At 42.5% G+C, this 27,322-nt stretch overlaps 1 protein-coding gene across 1 annotated transcript in view; it reads right to left on the bottom strand.

Moving 5' to 3' along the window:
• LOC133116762 (protein kinase C epsilon type-like) overlaps positions 1-26,935 on the bottom strand; it is a 53,690-nt gene extending 26,755 nt beyond the window's left edge. Inside the window, exons 1-3 of the mRNA XM_061226680.1 lie at positions 26,681-26,935; positions 25,785-26,177; positions 8,246-8,309 (exon numbers count right to left, since the gene is read on the bottom strand). Coding sequence (XP_061082664.1) covers positions 8,246-8,309; positions 25,785-26,132 — 412 coding nt within the window. The 5' untranslated portion in view covers positions 26,133-26,177; positions 26,681-26,935. The remainder of the gene's footprint in view (positions 1-8,245; positions 8,310-25,784; positions 26,178-26,680) is intronic.
• Positions 26,936-27,322: the final 387 nt, after the last annotated feature.

The raw sequence follows: 27,322 nt of genomic DNA, 5'->3' as shown, positions 1-27,322 counted from the left end.
GTCTTAACAGGAATCCCGCGGGTCTCACAGGACCTGTGGGATTCCTGTGGGTACAGAAGAAGAAGAAGAAAAAAACGCTCCCACAGGACAGTACAGTACAAGGCAGGAGTGTACCCAAATGGGAGTGGGCAGGACAGGAATATATACTGTGCAAGAATTAAATTCATCACAGGCAAGACTGGATAATAATAATTACATTAATGGCATTTGGCAGATGCTCTTACCCAGAGCAGCATACAGTTGATTAGACCAAGCAGGAGACAATACTCCCCTGGAGCAATGCAGGGTTAAGGGCCTTGCTCAAGGGCCCAACGGCTGTGTGGATCTTATTGTGGCTACACCGGGGATGGAACCACTGACCTTGCAGGTCCCAGTCATGTGCCTTTACCACTACGCTACAGGCGTACTAGTAATAGGGCATAGCCGTATGTCCAACACACCACCATAAGGGGATGCACATGAATTAAGGAGCTTATGTGCAGTAGCAGACAATGACAGCTTTGTTAGCTCACAGTCCATGGTGGCGTTATGGATGTCTTAAAAGACACACTGCAAAGAATTCTCATGGCAAAAAATCCACATTGAACGTTCATGGAGCTCAAAGCGAAAAGTAATGTCCTTGAAAAGTTTGAGCGCTTGGACAACCCCCGAACTGATTACGCCATTTGCAAGGCTTATTAGACATTGCTGTGCTGCACTAGCGGCCTTTTTAGACATTGCAGTGGCGCTAATGCTAGTTTTTATGCTAAGGCTAGTTCATCAGGTAAGCTTATGGCATCTAATGCCAGTCACCAGATCCTCCAGTCTCACATTAAATCTGACATGTTGGACAGCGTCTGTTCCATGTACTTCATGGATTTGCGTCCCTTCAATATAGTCGATGGCGCTGGCTTTAAAAAGCTAGCGCTGCATTTTATTGACCTGGGCTAAATATGGCAAGAGTGATGTGGAGGATGGCATCCTCCATGGACAATTTCAAGGCACATGTGCAACATATACCAAGACACCAAAACATTAAAAAGCCAAAATATAATAGTCTATGTAAGGACAGCATATGAACATTCCACAGATTTGGGAATTGTGTGCAAGTTCATTTCAGGACCGGAATGAAAAAAAGTCATAGTTACAGGACAAGACAGGTAATATTTAAGACATGACAGTTTTAAGACCGGAAATGTTTAAGACAGGACAGTACAGGAAAATAAATAAGTATTTGAGCAGGATTGGGACAAGATATCAATATTTTGGAATGATTTTGTTCTCCTGTGTCATACCAGAATGTGGGCCATCGACTGTCTAAAAAATATGGGAAAAGTGACTTCACACACTGTGTTTCCATTGGCTTGTGAAAAGCATTTTGAAACCGCACAAGTGCATTTCTCATCCTGCCGTGTTGTACAAATTGTATAGACGCAATGCGATAGGGAAAAGGGGAGACTCTTATATGGTCGTGAAGTCTGGGCCAGGTCCAGATGGTCCACTAAGCACCTGACATACAGTGGCGTGCATTGACTTGGCAGTGATTTGTGGACAAACTGTCCATGGTTCATCCACAAAATATTCATATATTGTCCAAATGACACAATAACTTAACAAATTGGCACATGGGGAGACATTAGACGAAGAAAAAATACCCAATTTGACTACATGTTCTGGTGGGAAAAAAGTATTGACCTCCTATTATGACCATATTGGTACAATTGACTTACATTGAAAGGGGTGGCTGAAAGACCTACAGTATAATTGAGCCAACCGTGCTAGTGCTATTAAGCAAAATTGAAGTCTGTTTTTGGCCGCTTGGTTTGGACTCAAATTATGTTGTTGAAAGCATTATGACGACACACTGTTTGATATTATTAAGCATGGGCTCAGAGATTAACAGAGCCAGGTCATCTCTCTGACTGCTAACAGCCAAGTACAGAAGGCAATAGAGTACACAAAACCACAGACACGAATACACACACACACATACAGACACACACACACACACACATCCACACATTCAAACATCAAAGCATCACACGTCCACATATTCACACACTTCAAGCCACAAATTCACACACAAAAACACACAAACCCATGCAAATGTGCACTAAGTCAAACACACACACTTACACATGCACCCAACATGGAGGGGTGAGTGCGTGTGAACCCCAGGAAACATCCTCAGCTCATTCACGCCCAGCAGAGGGACAGCGGGACCCTCATAGTCCACACACAGAGCGACACAGTACCTGCCCACGCCTGTCCTTCATCAGACAGAGAGGAGAGCGAGGGATCTGAGCAAGGGTGGGGGTGGGTGTTTGTGAGGTGAGACCACTTCAGCCACGGAGAGCCTTCGACTACCGCGCTTCAGAACCGGCGGAGAGCCATCGAAACCGCGCCGTTCGCGGCCCCCGCTGTCGAGTGCTCACCTCGCCTACGGCTTCGTTCCGCTCTCACCGCCAGGGTTCACAGGCACGGAGCCTCTATGGCACGGCCCTCTCAGGGGAAACAGCCTCAACACACTAGACAGGCGCTCACAGGACTTATTCTTATTCACGGGACTGTCTCTACCGCTGCAACCCAATGTTCCAAACCGGCACCTCGTTATGAATATTCATTTAGCGGTTTTGAAGGACGTATCAGTAGCAACAGATGCTAGGTTTTCATGAATATTCAAAAACTGTAATGCAGAACCGTTTACTTGTTGCAAAATACAATCTAGTAGGGTGAGGAAGCAAACAGGACAGAAGGACTGCAGGAACTGACAATGGGGTCTGTTACTGAGATATTGTGATGCCAGGGAGAGACGTAATGAGTCTCCAGTTTGGCCAGGTTAAGCGTGATAATCAACTGGCACAGTAGAGATAGGCCACTTTAGCTTGTCTGGATTCACTCAGGCCCATGTAGGATTTCACCAGAAATATCAGAGTAAACATAACAAACTCGCAGTACAGAATTTGAATTTGATTGCCCTAGGAATCTCCCGAGTGATTCCTCCTTTGACAGGGAACACTTATCTCCAATGATCCTATCTCTAGCCTCTCAGGTCTATGGGCGCATTCCAATCGCATATTTTATCCTTCCTTGTCTCCTCATTCCTTCCCTGACCTGGAAATCTATCAAAGTCTGCCATCCTTAAGGACATTCCAATGCATAAAATACTCCTTGAAGGAGCTATGAGCAAGGAGCTATGAGCTTCCCGAAGGGTTCCAATAGCAGACTCAGGATGAAGTGAAAAATGGAAGGCTTTAAAGGTACAATAGGTCATTTTGGACTTCTAACAGTCAAGAGAAGAATTGCAGCAGCAAACACCTTCAAACCACAACACTGTTTATCCCTCCCCCTTCTCTGTGAACGCGCTGACGTTGAAACGCCATTGGCTGTGGCAATTAGAACCAATTTTCAACCAATGAGCTTGAATTATTGTACAGCTATATGTTTTGCTACAGAGTGCCGGCCCACTAGCTGCATATTTTGAAACCAGAATTTAAGGACTGTAAAAGGGATTGACAATGGTCTTGTAACAATGTTTTAACAGAAACAGAAAAATCGTACCTATTGTACTTTCAATGCAGGTTCACAGAAGGAAGGTCAGTTTATGGAAAAACAGGGCAATACAGAAATATGCAGGGTTCATAATGAAGTCCAGGCAAGGGGTCATGAGCCAAGCAAACTGGGTACTGGAGATCAGGCAGGCGGACGTTAAGGGAGGGGGAGGAGTCGCCAAGCTCCCTCCAATCAGAATAGGGAGGCGGGGAGGTCTAGACAGTGTAGTTAATCCTCAGATGATCCCCATCTACTATTTTCAGCAAGCAAAGTCAGGAGTGCTCTCTTTCACCATTGGTCCTAACTACCTCACAAAGAGCTAACCAAAATGGAGATAAACCAAAACAAGCAAAAATATATGCAAGCCTGCACTCTCCCAGATCCACACAGGCACATCATATACCAATCACAGGCATACACCCGTACATAAGCAAACACACACACAGACAGGTTTAGAATGATGTGCCTTTGATGAAACTGAAACAAATCCTGGATTGAATAAACAGTACAGGTAAGGAACAATTTTTTTGCTAAAATATATGAGGAATTATATACGTCAATATGGAATTTTGAGAAACATCATCGGTGCCAAACATCATCTGGGACAGCCTAAAAACTCCCTCGGAAAGAGACAGTGTCAGACTCAGTCTCTCTCACACACACACAAACACATTCTTACAAACACAGACGCACATGTTCTCACACGCTTCATGCTTGAAAACACATGGTCTGTTGCTCTCACATGCAGACACGGTTAAATTCTTTATATCGGTCCACATTCACAAAATACATTATAAGGGCCCAAAAATATTTCAGTTGCATTCTGATGTCATACACTTGAGTCGCAGAACATATACAAGTAGGATCTATCACACAATATGCAGAATAGAAACATCTTATGCTCCACGAACAGCGACTGCCTATGATGGAGCAGACTGGCCAATATTTTGCACTTCGTTCTCCCTTTAGTCAGCCCGATTAACCTTAAACCTCTGACCACTAGCCTGTGGACATGGGAACATAATTTCTCAACAGTCTACATTAACAACGGCAGTAACGACGGGTGTAAGATACTGTGGATTTTTTTTAGAGATGTTTAGAGTAGGGATGGGCATGGTTAATCGATTAACCAGTTAACCGAAATGGACACTTGACATCTTAACCGATTCAAAAAAGTTCTTCTTTTTTCCAATCCTGCATTATAGCTATAGCTATAATTAGCTGAACTCTAAAATAAACATTTATAAAAATGTACCCTCGGTGATCACTTTATTAGGTAGACCTGTACACCAGCTTGTTAATGCAAATATTTAATCAGGCAATCATGTGGCAGCAACTAAATGCATAAACGCATGCAGACATAGTCAAGAGGTTCAGCTGTTTTTTGGTACCAGACAGGGTGGTTTGTGTTTCTCAGAAACGGCTGATCTCCTGGGATTTTCACGCACAACAGTTACTAGAGTTTGCAGAGAATGGTGCGAAAAACAAAAAAACATCCAGTGAGCAGCAGTTCTGCGGGCAGAAACGTGTTGTTAATGAGAGGTCAGAGGAGAAGGGCCAGACTGGTCGAAGCAGACAGGAAGGTGACAGTAATGTAAATAAGCACCCATTACAGCGGTGGTATGCAGAAGAGCATCTAGGATAGGCTGCAGCAACAAAAGACTTAATGAGTCTAAAAAATAAGTCGAATAAATACTTCATAAATTGCTCAGAGTGTATCTCAGAGTATATTTTGATTGGGTAGCCTACAGCAGTGGGGTTGTAGAATGTCAGAGTAGCCAAATTAACAAGATTGTGGCAGGACCGTCTCGAAATTGTAGCGGCGTAGCCTATGGCAAGCCACATTCTCCATCCATCCATCCATTATCTGAACCCGCTTATCCTGATCAGGGTCGCAGGGGGGCTGGAGCCTATCCCAGCATACATTGGGCGAAAGGCAGGAATACACCCTGGACAGGTCGCCAGTCTATCTCAGGGCACACACACCATTCACTCACACACTCATACCTACGGGCAATTTAGACTCTCCAATCAGCCTAACGTGCATGTCTTTGGACTGTGGGAGGAAACCGGAGTACCCGGAGGAAACCCACGCAGACACGGGGAGAACATGCAAACTCCGCACAGAGAGGCCCCGGCTGACGGGGATTCGAACCCAGGACCTCCTTGCTGTGAGGCGGCAGTGCTACCCACTGCACCATCCGTGCCGCCAAGCCACATTCTGAAGAGCATAATTTGTAAAAACTTCAGTGTAAATATGTCGCATCAAACTTAGGTTCAACAACTGCATGCTATACTGTGCAGCAAAAGCACAATGACAAATCTCTAGAAGAAGGAAAATGATAGCGTTACTCTAAACGGAATTTAAACGCGAGTGCGATTCAACCAGATAAGAGAATATTGTGCAGCACGTCACTTGTATGATTACTAGGACATGTTGCCTCTTGATTTTGTTAAGCTACATAAAAGCTTTCTGGATCCCATGTAATTGTTAGTGCCAGAATATACCAGTGCACAAGGTCATTACAGCGCAGGTTGAGAAGGAACGGACAACAGCGAAGATAAAGTTGGAAAGATAAATCTTGCTGTCGGTAACGTGACTGGAATTTGTACACCACCAGTGCAGATTCCACATTATTACATTACATTAATGGCATTTGGCAGACACTCTTATCCAGAGTGACGTACGGTTGATTAGACAAAGCAGGAGACAATCCTCCCCTGGAGGGTTAAGGGCCTTGCTCAAGGGCCCAACAGCTGGGTGGATCTTATTGTGGCTACACCGAGGATCGAACCACCAAACTTGCGTGTCCCAGTCCTGTACCTTAACCACTACGCTACAGGCCGCCCATTATCTGTCACATGTTTTATTGTGTTATAATGAATGTCAAACATTTATTTGAGTTCTTGTGAAATGTAGATTTGTATGCTTGAGTTCAAAACAAATTTCTTTCAATCTAAGGGTAACCAGCAGCAAGACACAAGATGCAGATGGTCAGCTCCTGCATCCCTGCATCCCTGCACAGATGGAATATTTTATGTGAGCAGCATACCATCTGGTTAGTCTAGAGAATCTGTGGAATTTGTCTGTGAGGGGAGCAGAAAGTCTGCCCATCCCCCTCATTGTGTAGTTGTGTGAATCTATACTGCAGCACATGTTTAAAAATAAAGCAAGCCTATTTTTGCACCTGAGAAACATTGGTGAAATTGGGGAACATGAATGAATGCATCAATCAAAGCAAGAAAGGGTGAAAAAAGGAAGTTCACAAGCAGTCTGAATGTGTGAAGCGCCTGACTCAAACAGATTTTATAATCTGTGAATCAGAACAGTACGTGCGTCATGCATTTTACATATTTCGGTCCCTAAATAAACACACTTTGGTGACTAAACCTCAGCCTGCCAAGTTCCCTCAGGTGAGACAGCACTAATATCACAGTAAAGATGTCTGATGAGTGATGATGACTGCACACCAAGCCAATCAGGATAGAAAACCAAAAAACAAGTACAGCTAAAAATGAGTTTTATACTTCTAAATAAGGGGCGGGCAAGAACGGCCATATCTGTTTCTACTTTTCAAGTCAACTTAGCAAATTATCCAAATCACTTTGATATAAAAAGCGCAAAAACTAGAAAAATAGAAAGCAAGCCCCTGAAAAATATGTTTGGAAGGAATCCGCTATTAGTCAACCATTCGTCTTCATAAGCCTTCTTTTCCCTCCTTCTTCCAGGGTCTGAACTGAGTACTTTCAATCTGTGAGCCAGGGGTGGGGCCAAAAATAGCTGTGCCGTGGCGTCGCCCCCTTTGCAGGCTTCACTGCCGAGCAGGAGCGATCGATTGACAGCCTCCCCCTCCTATCTGTGAACGAACCAGCAGAGTCTCCAACTCATTGCTGTTATCACTGAACTCCCCCTCCAACTATACAACCCTCTGCCTGCTTTGACCCATCAGTGGCGGGTTGCCATGCCTATGGGATTCAGGGTGTCGTGGGTGTTTTTCTTGATGTTCACCGTTCGTAACAGTCATCTATGCGGTATGCAGGGGTTAGGGCAGGGGTAACTAAACTGTGGGACCCACTTGGTGTGTGGGGGGGCCTCCTCTCCTCTCTTCTTCTCTCCTACCCCACTTAATTTACATTCATTTGTGTAGACTATGGCTGTTCCACTAATAAAGAAGAACGGAGAGGACCCACACAAAAACAACCAGCCATACAAATAATCGCGCTCCTGGGATAAATAGAATATGTCATGGAACCTATCTATCCCGGCAATAGTCATTAGTCAATAGTCATGCTCATTGCAACGATACATCTCGCATTTAATTCAAATGACAAAAGCCGCCACAGCTGGAATATGTACACATTTTGTCCTGCACTGGATACGCTTTTACTTGGCAGCCGATACAAGGAATACATCACACACATTGAAGATATTCAATGTACTAAACCCGTGTTTTAACTGCGCTCTTTGCTCTTTCGCAAAAAGCGGCATGTAGGAAGTCCCATTCCCTGTTGCCTAATGAGCTGTAGACTTCGTAAATAAGACAATAATTTCAGGCGGAATGTTACTGTGCCAACATACCCTAACATGCCTTGAGGCTCAGCTAATGATACAGCATAAAACTACAACATGCCACTAACATCGTGGCAAACCTGAACACTCCTCAGCACCTGAAAACAGCACTGACACAGCAGGACAGCTAACACCTGTCCTTACCTTCGCTGGAGGATCCCGACAATTCAATGGCAACAAGCACCTTCCCCTCCGGTTCCAGGTCTATCTGCAGTGGGAGGGAGACAGAAAGGAGGGATTAAGCAAAACATAAACCACGGCACACATTCTGAATTTCACAGCATTTCCCTCAACACAGGGTCCCCAGCACTGTGCTGGGGTACTCGACTGTGTTGGACTGTATTACAGATAAATGGTGATTTCTTGTTCAGGTCACTTGTATAATAAGCGCACAGTTAATTTTCCCTCTAGACCAGGGGTGTCAAACTCCAGTCCTGGAGGGCCGCAGTGTCTGCTGGTATGGTATCAGCAGCCAATTAAGGCCTCGAGAACAAGGTGTGGACTCTTTAGCCAATGAAAGACTTTGAAATGTATCTCTCATGCTGAAACACACCAAAAACCAGCAGACACCGCAGCCCTCCACTGGAGTTTGACACCCCTGGTCTAGAGGGAAAATGAACTGTGCACTTATTGTACAAGTGACCTGAACAAGAAATCACCATTTATCTGTAATAGGCAAGTTAGGCAACATATTCATCATGCTGAGATTTATGCAAGAGTAAATGACTTCATGAGTTCATGCTGTCTTTCATGAGGCAGCCAACACGGTTTTCTCTTCTCTCCCTCCTACACTCCAACACGGCACAGATTCTTCGCTGACGATAGGCTGAAAAGACAGTGCATGTAAGGGGATTTAGTTTCATGTATTTATTTATTTATTTATTTATCCGGCTGAGTGTACAAGGGATCCATCCGGGAGGGCCCACACAGCTTTCAGGGTGTAGGAACCACCCACCTCACTCACTCGGGCTGAGAGATAAGACTAATCCTTGGACATGGTTTAGCTGCAAAAGCAGAGGGCTTTTCAAACTGTGGATCTTCACCTTCAAGTCATTTCTATTCAATCTGAACCAGCAAGGGTGTAGGTTTGGTTTGAAAGTTGGTAGGGACACATCCGTGGGGTGGGTTGGGCTGAATTTGGGTGGGGGGTGGCTGCTTAGGTTATGAATACAGATGTTATCATTTCAGCTGCAGGATGAGATCTAGACATCTGACATGCACCAACAATTCAAGCAATGCACCACAGGCTATATTGTAAAAGCTGTGGAATTTACTGAATGACATGTTACTGGGATCCAATCCATCAGGTTGACATAGCTAACTAGGTAATGTGGGCCAAATAATTTCAGCTTACTAATAAAACAATAAAAATAAAAAATAAACATTAAATAATAATGAAATTCTAAACAAATAACTACTGATTTCTCCATACAGCTGGCCACAGTCTACCGTGTCTGAGTCCATGCGATTGCTCAGATGAATTCATTAGACTGAGTTCAATTTATCAATCTAGTGCACTTCTAGTGCACAGAGGATAGATCTGTGAAGAACAATGTGCTTTTGAGAACACTCCAATCATAAACCCCATACAGTTGTATCACCTGTAAAGACACTTCAGCCTACACTTGAGTTATCAAAGAAATGAAGGAAAAGTTGTCACACGTGTTGTCCTGGTTTATTAAAAATGTTCGGAATCACACTGTAATGCTGCAGGAAAATGACACCACATCCTACAGTGGGCTCCAGAATTATTTATTAATTATTATTAAGAAAAATTTAGAAAAAAGGCTGCATATAAATAACGTGGATAAGATCTATATTTAAAGGTGCAATAAGTCATTTTGCGGTAAACGGTCAAAAGAGGAATTGCAGCAACAAACACCATTAAATCACAACATGATTCATCCCTCCCCCTTCTCTGTGAACGTGCGGACGTTGAAACGCCATTGGCTGTGGCAATTAGAACCAATTTTCAACCAATGAGCTGGAATTATTGTACAGAGTGTCCGTGCGTCAACTGTATATTTGGAAACCCGAATTTAAGGACTATAAACACAGACAGAGGGTGAGTCAACATGCCAGTGTGCCTTTCTCAATGACAGGAAGGGATTTACAATGGTGTTGTAACAATGTTTTAACACAAAAACCTTACCTATAGTACCTTTAATGTTCAAAAATAACGGAAATCTATATACCTTTATTTCAATGCATTTACTCTCATGTTTCTTTTAAAAAAAAATTTAGTCTCATTTTATGGGCACCGCTAACAATTATTGTAAATAAAATCAAACAAAGTGAATTGGCAACAATTTTACTTTAATGTAAAGTTAAGTTAACCCCTTAAGTCCTGGCCTTTCTTTTTTTGCATTAATTCCCTTTATCAGGACACAATTTTCAATCACTATAGTAACAGGAAATACCTGTCATGTTTTATGCTTGTCATGTCATGTTTTATATTTAGTTATTTTATTGTCATGTCACGTATTATGTTAGTCTAATCTCGCCACGTTTTTATGTTGTATTTCTGGTTACATTTTATTTTCATGTCATGTTACGTATCTTGTTTAATTCTTGTAAAGATTTTTTTTTTTTGTCTTGTCTTGTGACATTACATAGTTTATTCATGTCACAGTTACGTCATGATTTGTGTTTGTTTCATCTTAGGTTGTTCCGTTCATTGATTAGCGTACACTTTTTCATGTCTTTCTGTAAACCTTGCATTCATGCTTTCTCTCTCTCCCTTGCTGTCGCTCACGCTTCCCTAACTGTTTCATTTTCCTGTGTCTACTTACTAAGCTACTAACGTTAGATCAGGATTGGGTAATACTAACATTCTAACCATGTGTTCATGTTTACCTTACGTTTCTTGTGCATGTCATTTACTAATTTACAAACTCTAGGGCAGGATAGGTTTATTACTAACGATTACTAATTATCTTGTTAACTTGTCAATCCTCCACACCTGATTTCCATGATTTCCTGATTTTCGCATGCTGCTCTCAAGCTAATTGTCTGCACCTGTCTACACCTCCATATAAGCTCAGTGTTCATGTCATGCCTTTGTGAAATTGTTGCCTCCTGTTTATCAGTGCATGCTTGAGTGGGTTTCCAAGCTACTGTACACCTGTTTTGAGCCAAGCCTGTTTATTGACCATTGTTATTGACTTCTGTTTTGTTGACCATTGCCTGCCTGTACTACAAACTCTTGCCTGCTGTCTTTGTGCCTTTCCCCCGAGGAGCGGACTTTGGTCTTGATTCCTGCACCGCCTTCGACTCCAAGCCTGCCAACCGTCCGTCTGCAATACTGCCCCGCTGACAGCTTTCCTGGTTACTGGACTTTTTGCATGGTGTACCGATTTCGAGACTGCCTTCTCCCTCGGTACTGTACTTGACTTGTATGAACTTTGCTTGTTTTTGACTACACTCATTGGACTATCCCTTAAAGCCCTGATGGGACTTAATTCACATCTTTGTCTGAGTCGTGCATTTTGCGTCCAACCCCCACGCACCCATCTCAATACCATTTGAAAGCGTTAAGTCTATCTGTTCTATTCGTATAACCTATTTTAAGATGCCATTGCTTTAGCGACGGTTTCTTTTTTGTAACATTGTTCGATAAACAATTTGGGGGGGCCTCACCTACTCTGCATCTTGGAAATCCACATACTACAAGAAATATGGTAATGTCAGTGTCCTTTTCACAACACGTGTCCATGGGCTCAAAGGTATAATAGTTTCTCATTCTAAAAATATGCTAACACAGAAGCGTTGATAGAATGTCCATTGTTTACCTAAAATTTCCCTAGAGGAATTATCATTGTGTGTTTCACCGTTGTATGCATCTACAAAAGTACTTGTACACAGAAATTATATTATCTAAGTTTTGTATAGGCTCTCTTGAACACGATGAGCCCAAGTACAACTGTCTGTGACTAGTATTTCTAATGTAGTTGCAGAGGAAAATGCGTTACCCCCATCCGTGTGAAAGGAAATTCAGTATAACTTCAGCTTATGAAAGAACTGACTACGGGCATGTTATTGAACTGATTACTAAAAAGCCTTTTAGCTATTGACATTACGTTTCCAACTGTATATAATCTTTTAGGCTTGCATAAAACAACACAGCATTTTTTCGACAGAAGATTTTGTGCTAAAAAATGTTGACACTTCACAACAAAAAATTTATTTTGCAATGGCTATCTAAATAGAGGACTTCCTTTGGAGGAGTTCCAATGAGTCTCATGTCTGAGTGAATTTCTGAAGATAGTGAAACCATTTTTGACAACACAATAGAGGGCTTTTTCAGTGACGTGACCCCATTTTATATCAGTGAGCATCTAAATACATTCTCAAAATATTTTACTATTATTCAGTATGCTTATAAATAAGGAGCCTGCCTGCTTTTGAATAATGTGGAATTATAGAATGTGTTTGACTTGTTGATGCGGGTTGGATATTTCACAACGTCAATCAGTGGACTTCAATGGATATATTAGTATACAAGATGGTATTATTGTGCTTATTGTACTTATTATAGTCTTCTCAGCCTGTTGCTGTTACAGGATAGCTGCAAGGAGAGGGAATTTGGGACAGAGAGGTAGGGGAGGGTGACAGGTAGGCTTTTTTTCTGAATAAATAAAGTTGCATAGTTTAGTTAAATGCAGTACTTTACACTTCATAAGACCCATAATATCATTTAGTTTCCATGTGTGGTGGCATAATGGAATGCCTACAAAGAGAAGCACCTTATACCTACTGTCATATGACGGTTGGCCATTGAGGTTTTGGACATGATTTGATGCCAGTGGTCCAGGGGCACTATCTTGGCAGGAAATCTGGTTGCCTCAGCTAGGAAGCTGAGTATTGGTCATGTGTATATTATCCAAGTATACATCAAAATCCACACAGAAATGGTAAAGTAAAAACAACGACCATGTTCTGCAATGGTCATCTCAGTCCCCGAAAAGTTCTGCATGGAGGAACGGTCAAAATTCCCTCCAAATATGTTCTCAAATTAGCCTTATCACAAATTATAGGAAAAGATGTCATCTTTACCAGGGGTGTTTGCACAAAGCATTAAACCAGGGGTGCCAATAATTGTGGAACCTGTTTTTTTGCTAAATATATATATTTTGTAAATAACACATAATGGTAGATTCCATTTAATCATTAAGTGCACTACTTTACGCATGTTGAAAAATAAAGCTTCACATTCGCACAAAAACGAGGTAGTAGGCAGCCAGGCACACTGCGCACAGAAACAATGTGACTCACTCGCTAAGAGTGAGAAGAATTTTGACATAGCAATGTGAAGCGAAATGCTGAATACTGTAGTTAGATAATGTAGCTCCTAAAATTCTTACAGTTTTGTATTTTAAGCCCAGTTAATCGTGAAACCACAAATGCCACATCCCAAATGTCAGATGAATAGACGTAAATATTGGTGGGGATATTTCAGCTTTCCTGAAAATTGGTGGGACATGTCCAAACCATCCACACCTAAATCTACACCTAGCCCTAAGTTCTGAACCTTCAGTCAGTCATTCACACTTTACAAAGCCTTGACCATGGCACTTAAAAACAGTCCTAACAGATCCACACTACTGCTCTGAACACTGCTCTCTATCACTGCTCTGACCACTGCTCTACACTGTTGTCCTGATCACTGCTCTGTACTGTAAAGTTAGGAGGAAGTCCAATAAAGTCTTCACACTGATTTCTGCAGGAAATTGCTGCCTTGACCAGTCCCCTAGTTCTCCACAGTGATGAGTTGTTAAGGATAAACAATCAGAATGTCAGGACCATGTGACCAAAAGTGAGAAATCATAGGTACTGTCTTGTAGAATGATTCAGACAGCGATACTGAATTTGAATGCACAGATGGCAGCAGCACTAACAGGAAGCCCAAGGAGGTGTGTCTTCATAAGGATACAGCCTGCTGTTAGGCATTCTGTGCATGGTTATCACACCACTGCCCCCTGCTGGCCTGGCTGGCTCACTCCTGGCACTGAATGCTGTACCTACTTCCTGTCTACGATTTACTGTCTGTGCAAGAATGTGTGTGTGTGAGAGAGAGAGAGAGAGAGAGAGAGAGAGAGCTGGTGAGAGATATAGCAAGTGAATATGTGAATGTATAATAGTGGCACTGATCTAGTCCCTAATAAGGGCTCATCCTGACAACTACACATTATTATCATAGTAAACATACATCTTTGCCAAAACATATACATACAACAGAATAAACATTTTTGCTAGTTTTGTTTGGCTAGGTAAACTTTTTATTGTTCATATGGTAGTGTCTATCATTCTATTGCATTATGCTGTTTAATAAGAGTTCTTAGATATAAATCTAATCCATGAATCAATTCAATAAAATAGGCCCTAGTCCCTAAATTTGTTGTATTCTTAGCACTTGAAATTGTACTTCCCTGTAGGGTCTTTCAGCGCACTTGTCCCTGGTTATGTGTATGCACTTTGCACTTTGTTGTACGTCACTCTGGATAAGAGCGTCTGCCAAATGCCAATAATGTAATGTAATGTAAAAGAAAGCAATCACATAAAAATATAACTAAGGAATGAACAGTGTTAAGAAAAAATACAATAAAATAAAACCTGTCTAACTGACAATATAACTAAGAACACTGTAATTTCAAACAGTCCTAATGCCACCATTACCACACATAAGTCAGTGGTGAGAATTCACATCTGTTGTTTTTTCATACCCGTTATTCTGAACACAATCTTTGCCCCCAGAGCAAGGCAGCGTCATAACAAATCTGATGGATATGAGTCTTGGCTCTCATTAATGAAATGTTAATGAACAAAGCATTAGGCTTTAAATCAACATTTTGCGCATATGTTTTAAAACAAAGTTTTTACAAGTTTTTCATAAAAACAGTTTGGTGAGGGGCAGCAATCACAAAGCCTGGATTAGGACAAATGTTGATTGGATGCAGGCCTTGGTGTGGAATTTTTATTTGATTTGTTTTGTTGGAATGGAGAGGTGTTGCTGGGCCTCAATAGAAAACCCAAGTGTTACAAAAGAATTGTAAATGTATTCAAACGGAATCCAGTGCTTGGCAATAGTTAATTAATGATTGTTGTAAACTTAGGAAGTGAAAGAACTGCAAGTGAATCTTCCTCCAGAATATTCGTTCCAGAATATTCCATTTGTTCTTTTCACACAGATACAGTGGGTGGATGTATCCGAACTTTCTGGGTAGATATATGTCATTTATCCAGATAATAAAAATAGACATACAGATAATTATATATTTATAGAATTACCCAGAAATGTTAATTTGCTCCCACACACTGGCAATGTTTTGACTTTCCTACAGAGTAGCTTGCCTGACATAATACAGCCACAATGTGTGCCAATCTTAGAAAATCACTCCAGGTCTCTGGCTAACACTGCTAACCAGATGTAATCAGATGTAACCACTCCAGGTCTCGGGCTAACACTGCTAACCAGATGTAATCAGATGTAACCACTCCAGGTCTCGGGCTAACACTGCTAACCAGATGTAAACAAATCCCGACCTCTACAACCGGTCATGACGACGAAACAAAATGAACCAGAATCGCTAACTGCATCTTTCTTGCGTCAGAGCAGAGAAAGAACATCCCCAAGTACAGACAGAGAGACAAAAAACCTGGTATTCAATGACAGAGGAACAACAGGAGGTGTTACGTCTTCAACAAAGGCTAAGACTGAGAATCTGACAAATACAGACGGTTATTTCAATCCTTTCACCACAGGATGCAGGAGTGTGCGATGTCTTGTTAGGGAAGTGTTATACTTTGATTATTGTATCTGCTTAGAAGAACAATAGTGGTAAAACAGCTCTATGTGAAGAATATGAATATGAAAATACAAAAACACAGATAATAAGTTGGAGGGAATGGAGGGCTTGGACTTCACACAGATAATGCAGTATAAAGGCTGTCAGGGAGCATACAGGCAAAAATGAGAGCGCATTATCAGTGTACAGATTGACCTCCGTGGGATCATTTGTCCTCTGCATTTTACCCATCCTGGTTACTTATAGTAGGAGCAGTGGGCAGCCATCATGCGGCGCCCAGGGAGCAATGTGGGTTAAGGGCCTTGCTCAAAGACCCAGTAGCTGTGCAGCTCTTATTGTCGCTACACTGGGGCTTGAACCACCAACCTCCCAGGTCCAAGGCAAGCAACAGGAGATGGAGATCTCCTGATTAGACATATACCTGCAAACTCACACTCACTCTATTTGAACATTCACCCAACCTGTTGTCACTCACAACATGCTCACATGCACAAACAAATAATTATGCGCAAAGCCACACACCTATGATTGAACAATAAAGCTCGCTCACTTACCCACGGCGAGCAAGCAATGATTCAGGGCTAATTTACTGGTTTAATTTGGTTCGTTCAAATCTGCATTTAAGGGCACTAAGCGAGCACAGAAGCCGAGTAATGAACGGGTTTAAATTAACTCAGTTGTGATCTGTTTAAACACATTTACATTTCAAAATTAGAATTAACCACGGTTTTTGTATAATTGCTTGTGCCTAACTTCACAGCACATTGCTGAGGCAAGAAGCCTATTTTAAATCCTTTGGCAAAATCTTGGAAAAAAGATTAGGAAAAATACCATCATGGATATTTTATGAATGTTATATTTTGTAATAACATAGCGCACTGTATCTCCAAAACATATTTCTCTAATGGATGACATTTTATTAATGTTACATTTTGTAATAACCTATGACACTGTATCTCCAAAACCTATATGGTATGGTATATCATGTTTTAGGCCTGGTGAGGCAACAGGCAAGATTTGTTAAAACCCCATTTTCTTTCAATAGTGACATTATTTGTGTAAATAAATTCTGACATCGGCCTAAATAGCAATTCCATTATTGATATTTCTTATTACAGTCCTATTAATAATTTATCGCAAATGTTGCTGCAAAAATGTCCTTATAGAACAGTATCATGTTCCCACTCTTTCTTGTCCACCTCTGCGTTCTTTGCACATTTGCATCTCCTGCGGTGGTATTCGGGCTGTTCGATCTGCCACTCTCTGCCCTCTCTTAAGTGGGCCGATGATATTACACACTTAAAACGAATCCACGTGAAAACATTCTGAAAATGAATAATAAAATTGTAATTGTGAAGTAAACGATTGAGAAATAAATGAACGCTTAGGATTCTGTGAACCGAGGGAGAGGGCTGTAGGTACTGAAGGAGAAGAGCTCCGCGCGGTGGGGGTTGGGGGTGGTAAACGGAGGTGTGAGCCACATGACTGCGTGGGCGTACAAGTTGAGAGAAAGTTTCAGTTTCAGTGAGCAAACTAGCACAGCAAAGAGAGCCCCCAGATGTTCATTAAAAAGGTCTATCACACTCTCTCTCTCTCTCTCTCTCTCTCTCTCTCTCTCTCTCTCTCTCTCTCTCTCACTTCACATTTCTTCCCTATTCTGACATTTGGTCTGAACAGCTGAACCTCTTGACCACATGATTGGCTGATTAAATATTTGCATTAACAAGCTGTTGTACAGGTCTACCTAATACAGTGCTCACTGAGTGTATATCAGCCATAACACATTACATATAAGGGAAAATAATTTTGCTACCTTATCCCCTCCTATAGAGTACTTAATTGCTGAATGTGTTCCACCATTATAAATCATCCTGGCAGGACAGATTAGGGCATACTTACTTATTTAAATATATTATGACATCATCTGTTCCCTCAAGCTCATATGAGATCACAAGCTTATTTTTTCACAAGAAGCCATAACCCTCATTAACTTATGACACAATACTTATTTACCATGGGACACATATATTGCATGCCAGAGAAAACATCAATTAATTTATTAAGAGTGAAGGGGCTTATCACATGATAGGACACAAGAATACTGTATAATCCACATCTTATTCTCTTTTAATAACAAACATAATAATTTGTTATTTAGCTGACACTTTTATCCAAAGCGATTTACAGTTGATTAGACTAAGCAGGGGACAATCCCCCTGGAACAATGCGGGGCTAAGGGCCTTGCTCAGGGGCCCAACAGCTGTGCAGACATATCGTGGCTACACCATAGCACTTATAAAGGCAGCCACACTATAGCTATATCTCAGGCCAATTAATTTGATTTAGGCAAGTGACTAACATCGTATTATTAATGTATGTATAATTGTTCAAGATTTAAATCTTGGGAGCCAGCCCCAAAACCCATTCCTGCAAGCCAGCACGTTCAACTTTACAGCTGTTTAGTACATCCTGGGGGATCTGAATTAGAAAAAAAAAAAAAATGTGGAATTGGTTTCCACCTCATGTTCAGTCTCTAGGTATATGTGTCACTCTCACCTCAATTCAGTTAGATTTACTGGAGTGACAAGTATGCGCTAATATTTTGTCAGTCACTCTCGATCAGAACAACTGCTATGTCTGTAATGTCACATTATGGAACATGTTTCCGAGACGGGCGTTGCGATATTAAGACATAGCCTATTCAGACCTGCTTCCTTTCACTCTCGAAATTCGATTCACGTAAGTGTAGGCACGCTCAGATGTCTGCCTGGTTGCTTCCCTCGCTCAGGGGACTGGGTATCAGAGGCTGGGGTGGGCACTCTGACAGTGATACAGCTTCGCCTGCTTTGAGCTCCAGCCAACAGTGCCACTCAAGCCAGACGCCGACCCAGTTCACTAGCGTCAGGGCAGCGCCCTTTTCACCCGACTGTCAGAACCTGACACAGGGCCAAGTGACGCACGACACAGCCCAAAACGCACGCTCCGCTGCACACTCAACCTGCCTCTGACGGAACGAAAGCGTGTTCTATTTATTTCTACCCCAATACAATGCCGACATCGCTTCTGAGCATGCTTTTCATTCTTACCCCGTTTACACTGCGGGCAACACATCTCTGTTCAGGTTTAATTCTTGTCTGTAATCTGTATCTAACAGAACAGAACTTCTGTGCTTGCATTTCCTTAGTCCACCAGTTACAGTGCAGACCAGTGACCTTGTGATTAGAAGCAGAGGAAGACTCACATGCCTCGTTGGTAGACCACAAGCTTGTCTGCACTCTCCTGAATGGATAGTAGAGGTTGCAGCAATGAGTGCTGATATATATTTGAGACTTTGATGTAAAGTTAAGAGCACCATTACCATCACACGCTCCAGTTCCCTGGCCGTACACATAGATGAGAGAGACTACTTTCTGCAGTAAATTTTAATTGAAACCAAATACAGAAAGCCATATATGTTCATGTTTCAACTGTGCCACAGTTCATCAGAGGGCCCACTTCTTTTGGGGGAGTTCCAAGGCCAGGGATGTACAAGGCCACAGTTTGGTTACTGGGGCAGCCACACCTCCCAAACATTATGAAGCCATCTCTATCAGTATATCCAAAATAAATTATGTCAAACAACAGCTAAACTGGGTGAGTCTCTTCGTTCTTTTAATCTTTTAAAGGCTATAATTAATTAAATGATTTGGTTCATTCCTTGATGCTTTATCCGCATATCAATTTCTACCAGCAAACCCTGTTTTGGTGTGTTTGTTGCTTGTAGTTTTGTTATGTGAACATGCTAATAGATCTGGCTCTTCTCATTTCACTGACATCATCCAGACAACCAAACAACATTTTAAAGCATTCTTCACTCGTTTGCTGGTATCTTCATTCACTCTTGGCTTTGTGCCAACTATGTCTCACCATCCAGCTCCTGGTGCTCAGACAGAGGCACAGTTGCTAGTTCTCCATAGACACAGCTTACCTCATGGTAACTAAAGTCTAGGCCTATTTTAATCAAAGTGCAACCTTTCAGAACAACAGTAAGATGAACCTTTGGAGCCAGCAAAACAGACTACTTCCGAACACTGACCGGACCAGACAACGACATCGCGCCACACACAGGAAGACCCAAGCTTGTGCACATCTCCCCTGAACCACAATTCATGGCTCCACATTGTTTCTCAAAGTACAACCCACAGCCACCCCTTGGAGAAAGCAACATGCATTAAAGGACAGTAAGGCTGACAAATACTCCAGGTGTACCTAATGGTTAGCCTAGTCTTAACTGTGAATATGTGTGTTTCTATTTCTTTGTCCATTATACATTGTTGGAAAGGGTAGGAAGCCTCGTACAAAAAGCTTACCATGTTTTATATTATTTTGGTACCAAAATGACCTAGCAATGCATTTACGCAATACCAAGAAGCAGTCCTGACAAAAATATAGCTCTCTCGAAAATGGCTGAATACAAAGCAAACTCCAACGTTAGTTAGAAAACAGTCATAGCTTCATTACCACGTGGGATATTTGGTTCCATAAATATGTCTGTAATGAATAATTATCAAAACAAACGTATATTTCTACCAAACCGAAAATATGTCTGCCGGACATGCAATGAGAGTGAGCTAAGAAAAAAAACGATGTTTATTCATGCACCTTCCGAATTGTATATTTTTGTTCTTGTATTGGAACATTATTTTTTGATGTAGAGAAATGGTATCAAGGATTGTTAGGATATGCCTTTTATTGTTTGAGTCTGTGGCGAGGTCAGGGTTGTAAACCATGAGAGTTACAACCCTTGCAAGAGGGAGGCTGGTGTTTTATTGTCCTGCTTTGCAAATAAGAGGCTGATAAGCATCTAACCTGCTGTTCTTACTAGCAGAGAATCTTTTTAACAATCTGGCATTGTCGTTTTGCGGTTTTATTACATCACAGTTTTTTCTATTCTATAAATATGAACACATCAATAATTTCAGATGTCGGAGACCCAACCACAAGGGGATTAACTAATAACCCACTAATTTTCTCATACCGCTGTTGAAGCTACACTTCTCTCTTTGTTCGGTGATACCTGTCGCATTAGAAAATTCCACCACACAGGCCTACCCTAGCTACCTTCACCTTTCCTTTGTTCAAGTGTGCTTATGTATACACGTGCACAAGCACACACACAAACTCATACCTCTCCTTCTCTACTTCCCTTTTATGTTCTGTGTTTGTATGTCTTTTAATACATTTATTTTATTAAACCCGGTGTCTGTTTTGATGTCACATGACCATACACTCACTGAGCACTTTATTAGGAACAGGTTTTACTTTATTACACCCACTTATTCATGTGATTATCTAATCAGCCAATTGTGTGGCAGCAGTGCAATGCATACAGTCATGTAGATATGGGTCAGGAGCTTCAATTAATGTTCACATCAACCATCAGAATGGGGAAAAAATTTGATCTAAGTGACTTTGACCGTTGAATGATTGTTGATGGCAGACAGGGTGTTTTGAGTATCTCAGAAACTGCTTATCCCCTGGGATTGTCACACACACTAGTCTCTTGAGTTTGCAGAGAATGGTGCAAAAAGCCCAGTGAGCAGCAGTTCTGCAGACAGAAACGTCTTGTTAATGAGAGACGTCAGAGGAGAATGGCTAAACTGGTCAAAGCTGACAGGAAGGTGACAGTAATGCAAATAACCACACATTACAACAGTGGTATGCAGAAGAGCATCTCTGAACGCACAATGCGTCATAACTCTAAGTGGATACGCTACAGCAGTAGAAGTCTAAAAAATAAGTCTGATAAATACCTAATAAAGTGCTTGGTGAGTGTAAGAGCCGAGTCAAATTAGTCTTTTGAAGAACTACAAACCATTTTTGGTCAGTTTTAGATGATAGTAATTTTATGAGGCTGATTACCTTTTGCAGTCACACTGCAAGACGACATAATTGGTGCCATATGTGAAGATTATTAAGACAGAAACTTCTTAATTATCCATCCTCGCAATTCTGCACATATTGTTGGGACATATCCAATTCCAAAAAACCAATGCTCCACTTGTTCTGACAGCATCCATCCAACAAATCACCAACTGCCTCTTACACACTCCAGCCAACCAATTAACCAATCCCCTTCTACAGATCACAGATAACGTCCATCAGCACAAGAGCTTGAAAAGTAAGCAATCAATGGGGCGGCCTGTAGCATAGTGGTTAAGGTAAATGACTGGGACCCGCAAGGTTGGTGGTTCCATCCCCAGTGTAGCCACAACATCCGCACAGCCGTTGGGCCCTTGAGCAAGGCCCTGCATTGCTCCAGGGGAGGACTGTCTCCTCAACCAATATTTCACTGAATCCATAAAGCACAATGCAAACAGTAACAGAAACCAAAAATCCCCCAAATTATTCAGAATAAAAGACAATATGTGAAAAATATGAAACTAAATGGAAATTTCAGCAGATATAAGAATGGACCTTTTCTGAGAAACTACATGAGGGAATGATTCTGAGAGAAAGCCTGAATATAATCAAAGAAACATGCCTTTCAAATTTGCCAAAACACATCTTCTGGGAATGTTCATTATAATGTCTTGTGGGAGTCTTCTGCAGAAGTGCTTTCCTGTTTATCATTCATGGTTATACTTATGCACAAGGCACAACTACCAATTGGCAATGACAAACTAATTCAGTAAATTTACACAAGATAATTATTTTATTAGCAGGCGTGACTTCTTCATAGAAATCAACCCTGAAGGTGAGGGCAGGCCATCTTATTTACTTCATATTGATGTCTCAGAGGGCCATTTCAACAGATCAGGCTCATAGTAAAATGTATAGTAGTTAAGTACAATATTTTGGATTTACTTAAGTCTCAGAATGCAGCCACTGATGGAGAGCATTGTATGGAAAAAGCCCAATCAGCTTTTGTGAGAACAGTAAGACCCCATGCAGACAACAGGTGTTACAAAAATAAAACACACACAAGGGAACAGAAAGACACACAAAGTAAGGTATGGACAATTAGTTGAAGTAAGCGGAAATGTATGAGATTAAGGCGGGATGCAGCATAAGGTTAAAATGAGAAAAGGAGACAGAGAAGGGAGTCTGGACTGGTTGTTTCTGTTCCTTCCCACAGCCAGACAGCTGGGTCCTACTAATAACTGGCTAATCAGGGAAGGAGATGTATCTGCAGATAAGGGCTCAATCTTGCAGCCCCTTTCAAATGATAATGAAGTCCTTCAAATGAGAGGCAAAGCCATTCTCCCCGAGTGCAGAGGATCTCAACAATGAAGCTAACAGGAGGCTGTGAATTATTGAAGCCTCCACTGCCTCTGGCAGCAGAGGAAAAAGCTGCCTCTTGGAGCCGGCGCTCTGAAACAAGTCTAACGTGGCATCGCTGCACGTTAGAGCCACGACTGTGCCCATTACATCCCTGCAGGTGCCTTCGATTCATAAACATCGTAGCTGTACTGATACAGAACATTTCTGATAAGCTCTCAGAAACGTGTTGTTCCCTATAGCAGAAAGATTTCCGTTGCCAGTGGCAAATAAGGCTTAGGACACAATCCACACTGACCAGGTATATGACAGTCGGAGGAACAGAGCTGCAGAAAAGGGATGTCGTGACTCCAAAGGTGATGATGTCACGATGACACGGCACCTCGCGTCGTGACGGCTTGTGCCGCGTTACACCGGCGCAGTTCCACTGAGACTGCGAGTGCAGCATCCGCGCCATCGGAAACCAGCTGTCTTCGCAGGGCATCGCGATTAACGGCCGTACACAATAGTCTCTTCCCCGCAGGGGTGGCAGAGAGTGCAATTCATTCATTCAATTCATTTTTAAGAATTCATACAGTACAGTTCAGGGGCAGGTGCGTGAGAGTCAATGGAAGGTTTCGAAAAGAAGTAGACTGAGTTCTGAGATAGGTGTGGATGGATGTGTGCAAAGAAGCACGGAGGATATTCATTAATTCATTCATTATCCTAACCCGCTTATCCTGAACAGGGTCGCAGGGGGGCTGGAGCCTATCCCAGCATACATTGGGCGAAAGGCAGGAATACACCCTGGACAGGTCGCCAGGCCATCGCAGGGCATACACACCATTCACTCACACTCATACACTCATACCTTACGGGCAATTTAGACTCTCCAATCAACCCAACCTCCATGTCTTTGGACTGTGGGAGGAAACCAGCATACCCGGAGGAAACCCACACAAATACGGGGAGAACATGCAAACTCCACTCAGAGAGGCCCCGGCTGACCGGGATTCAAACCCAGGACCTCCTTGCTGTGAGGCGGCAGTGCTACCCACTGCACCATCCGTGCTGCCCACGGAGGACATTTCAGCATGAAAAAGAAATATCTAGCAACAATCGCTCCCCCTGACCTTAAAGTAATTTAAGGCTCTGTCCAACAGTTCCTGCTGACCACAAACCATCCCCATACCTCTCCATTTGGGGTAAACAGATATTCCCCCCCCGCCCACAAGTATCCTACCCTGCATGTCTTTGTGTTGTGGGAGGAAACCGGAGTACCCGGAGGAAACCGGCACAGACACGGGGAGAACATGCAAACTCCACATAGAACGGCCCTTGCTGGGATTGATTTGAACCCAGGACCTCCTTGCTGTGTCCCAATTCTCCCCGTGACTAAAAAAAGGAGCCGATGAAATGCATCAGTCAATCGTCCTGCCGAGTGTTGTGGGCAATGGAATACCAAGAAACAAAAATAGATTGCCTTCCCCCAACCCCCATCCATCCCATGTGTCTTCTGCCTACCCCATTAACAACCTGATCTGTCAGTGGTGCACTGATGCATAATCTATACAATCTGACCTTTCTCATGTCTGTTTCCTGGGGGGGTGGGGGTGATATAGTCATTATAGTCATGGTCTGGACCATGATCGGCTTTGTTTTACATTGAGAAGCACCAGAGGTCCAACTCTGACACAAGTGTAAATGCAAATTTCACATTTTCAATGTGAATATACAGCACAACCATCCTGCTCCACCTTTTTTGACTAGTATAAAACGCAGTGCCATGTCTGTGCCACTGGTTGTCTGTTATAATAAAATATACCCTCAGTCTTACAACTAGGAAGCCCTGCTCTAAATCCTGATAGACTGGGAAAGAAAAGAGCTTCAGTCATTCTTGATACTTGCAGAAATGTGTTTTTAACTCAAGACAGCTGTGCATAACTGACACTGCCTTTTAAAAGCTACAGTATGTCTGCTCCTGGTCCCGGCCCCAAGGCACCCTCCAGGTTTTGGATATGTGACAGGGGAGGTTGCAGAGCTTTGGTTTCATTTGTTCACTGGATCTGCTCACCCTGCGAGAACAACACAACAGCCACGACCAGGCAGGGCATCGTCAGACCAAGAACAGCGGCGGTGGAAGTCAATGTGACACTCTTTCCGCCTAAACATCATTATTGACCAACTGGCTGTGTGAAACGTGGCATAAAACGCGGTTAGTACATGGGATCTGAGACAAGGTCGCTGACGAAAATAATAAACATAGCTATGTGAGGAAGGACATTCGAGGCCAGATTATTCATGACATATTGCGCGCCGAAATAGCCCCACCCCCGGCAACTACGCAATCCTATATTACACTTTTCAGGGTTTACCATTACGGTGCAAAAAGGTGTTCCAAACGCAAGCGTTTAAGTATCAGCAGGTAATGATTCGATTTAGTCATGGACATTTCTTGGAATTCTACCGTGCTGCAAGTGAGTTCTTACACTGATTAGAGGGAAATAACCCCCGCCCCCCCACCAAAGCTCGTGACAGCTGCCGTGTATGGAGAAAGGAATTGCATGGGTTCGCCAGATAGACACATCATCACGTACCATCGCGATCTAAGAGGAAAAGACAGACATAGACAGACATACCCAGTCCTCGAAGTGCCTGCTGTTGTTCTGCAGCAGCTCCTCAAACTGTATGGTGCAATTGGCCACAAAATCATCGTAGCCTATTGGCGCGTCGTGAAATACTGACAGTTCAATTTTCCTCCCATCTTGCACCTCCGTAACAAACTCGTCGTTCCATAATGGGTTGTTAGTCTTCTGCTTAGTGGAGGTCTGGCCCACGCGAGAATCGTCCACGTTAAGGGCAATGTACGTGTCCAGCAAGAAGGTCTGCGTCTTCGGTCCAACCGCGTGTCTTAAAGACCATGCCGTGGGTTTCAGGTCCGCAGCTTCACAAATCTTTATTTTCAGCAACCCATTAAAAACCACCATGGTGGTGATGCAATCTTCGTCTTAACTTTGCTCGATGTAGAACAGCTGTAAACAAAACAAAGCTTAATTCCAGTCACTTCATCGTGTTTTGTTCATCATGTAGCTACACATTTTGCCTCCGCTTAATAGCCTACAAACAAGAATGCAGGGGGTTTCCCCCTTCAGCTCTTGCGACACTAAGTAATTGCGTGCGATGACTTCGTTGCGTTTAAGTGAGAGATAACAGACCCTTTCTCACTACAGCTAATTTACACACAAGCAAATGGCAAGCACATCGGCGTCTAACAGTCCAGTCCGAATTAACTTTTTGTATATATTTCCCGACTATTTTCGCGAAGGAAACACAGGTTTGGTAGTTATATAAGCGCTTACTATGTATTACCAATTCTCGTCTTCCCTGGGAAGCAATTAAATTGTTAAATTAAGATTTACCGGTCGGAGATACCGGTCGTAGAATAACATTTCCATTTGAAATAGCGATACAACCCCAGTACCTACTTTCATCCCCCACAGTCCCTTTAAAATAAACCAAAGGGGGATCTCCTCACCGGCGCAGCCTTCTGAACCTCTTGTCTTCTTCTGGGCGGTGGGAGGGAGAGGGATTCCAGCCCCGCGTGCCGTGCACTCGGGACGTCTCTCCTCCTGAATAATGATCTTAAAATGAGCACAACAACACATATATGTTGTAGTCCTCGTGTGTTAACCTCTCTAACACAACATTGGCTGCTTACCTGCTTTTTGTATTCTATATTTACTGTCTAGATGGCTTAGTCTACGTTTCTGTCTCTCTCGCTCACTCTCCCTCCCTGTCTGTAAATGTTACTGCAGGACATGCGCAAAACACGTCGGTTTTAAGCCGCGCCGTCTCATCTATGCTGTGTAGGAGGGGAGCATGAGACGGCGCGCACAAAACGCTCGTAAGGACCAAGGTGCATACTTAAAAAGGGGTTGATTGGGGGTGTGAATCCATAGCAGTCGTGTTGTGCCATGCTTTGAGGTACCCAGAGCCTATTATTGGAAACGACCAGACCAGGTTACAGTTAGGCTAATGGCACCAACTCCATCTCTAAATCCAATGTATGTATTTTTCCATATGTGATAATTTCTTAAAAATAAATAAATAAATAAATACTGTAATTCGAAATATGATTAAAATAGACATGCGTCGCCTATTGTGCTTCTACTGGCGG

The sequence above is a fragment of the Conger conger genome, chromosome 2, assembly GCF_963514075.1.
Source record: "Conger conger chromosome 2, fConCon1.1, whole genome shotgun sequence".
Classification (NCBI taxonomy): domain Eukaryota; kingdom Metazoa; phylum Chordata; class Actinopteri; order Anguilliformes; family Congridae; genus Conger; species Conger conger.
This window is presented reverse-complemented; position numbering and strand designations above follow the sequence as displayed.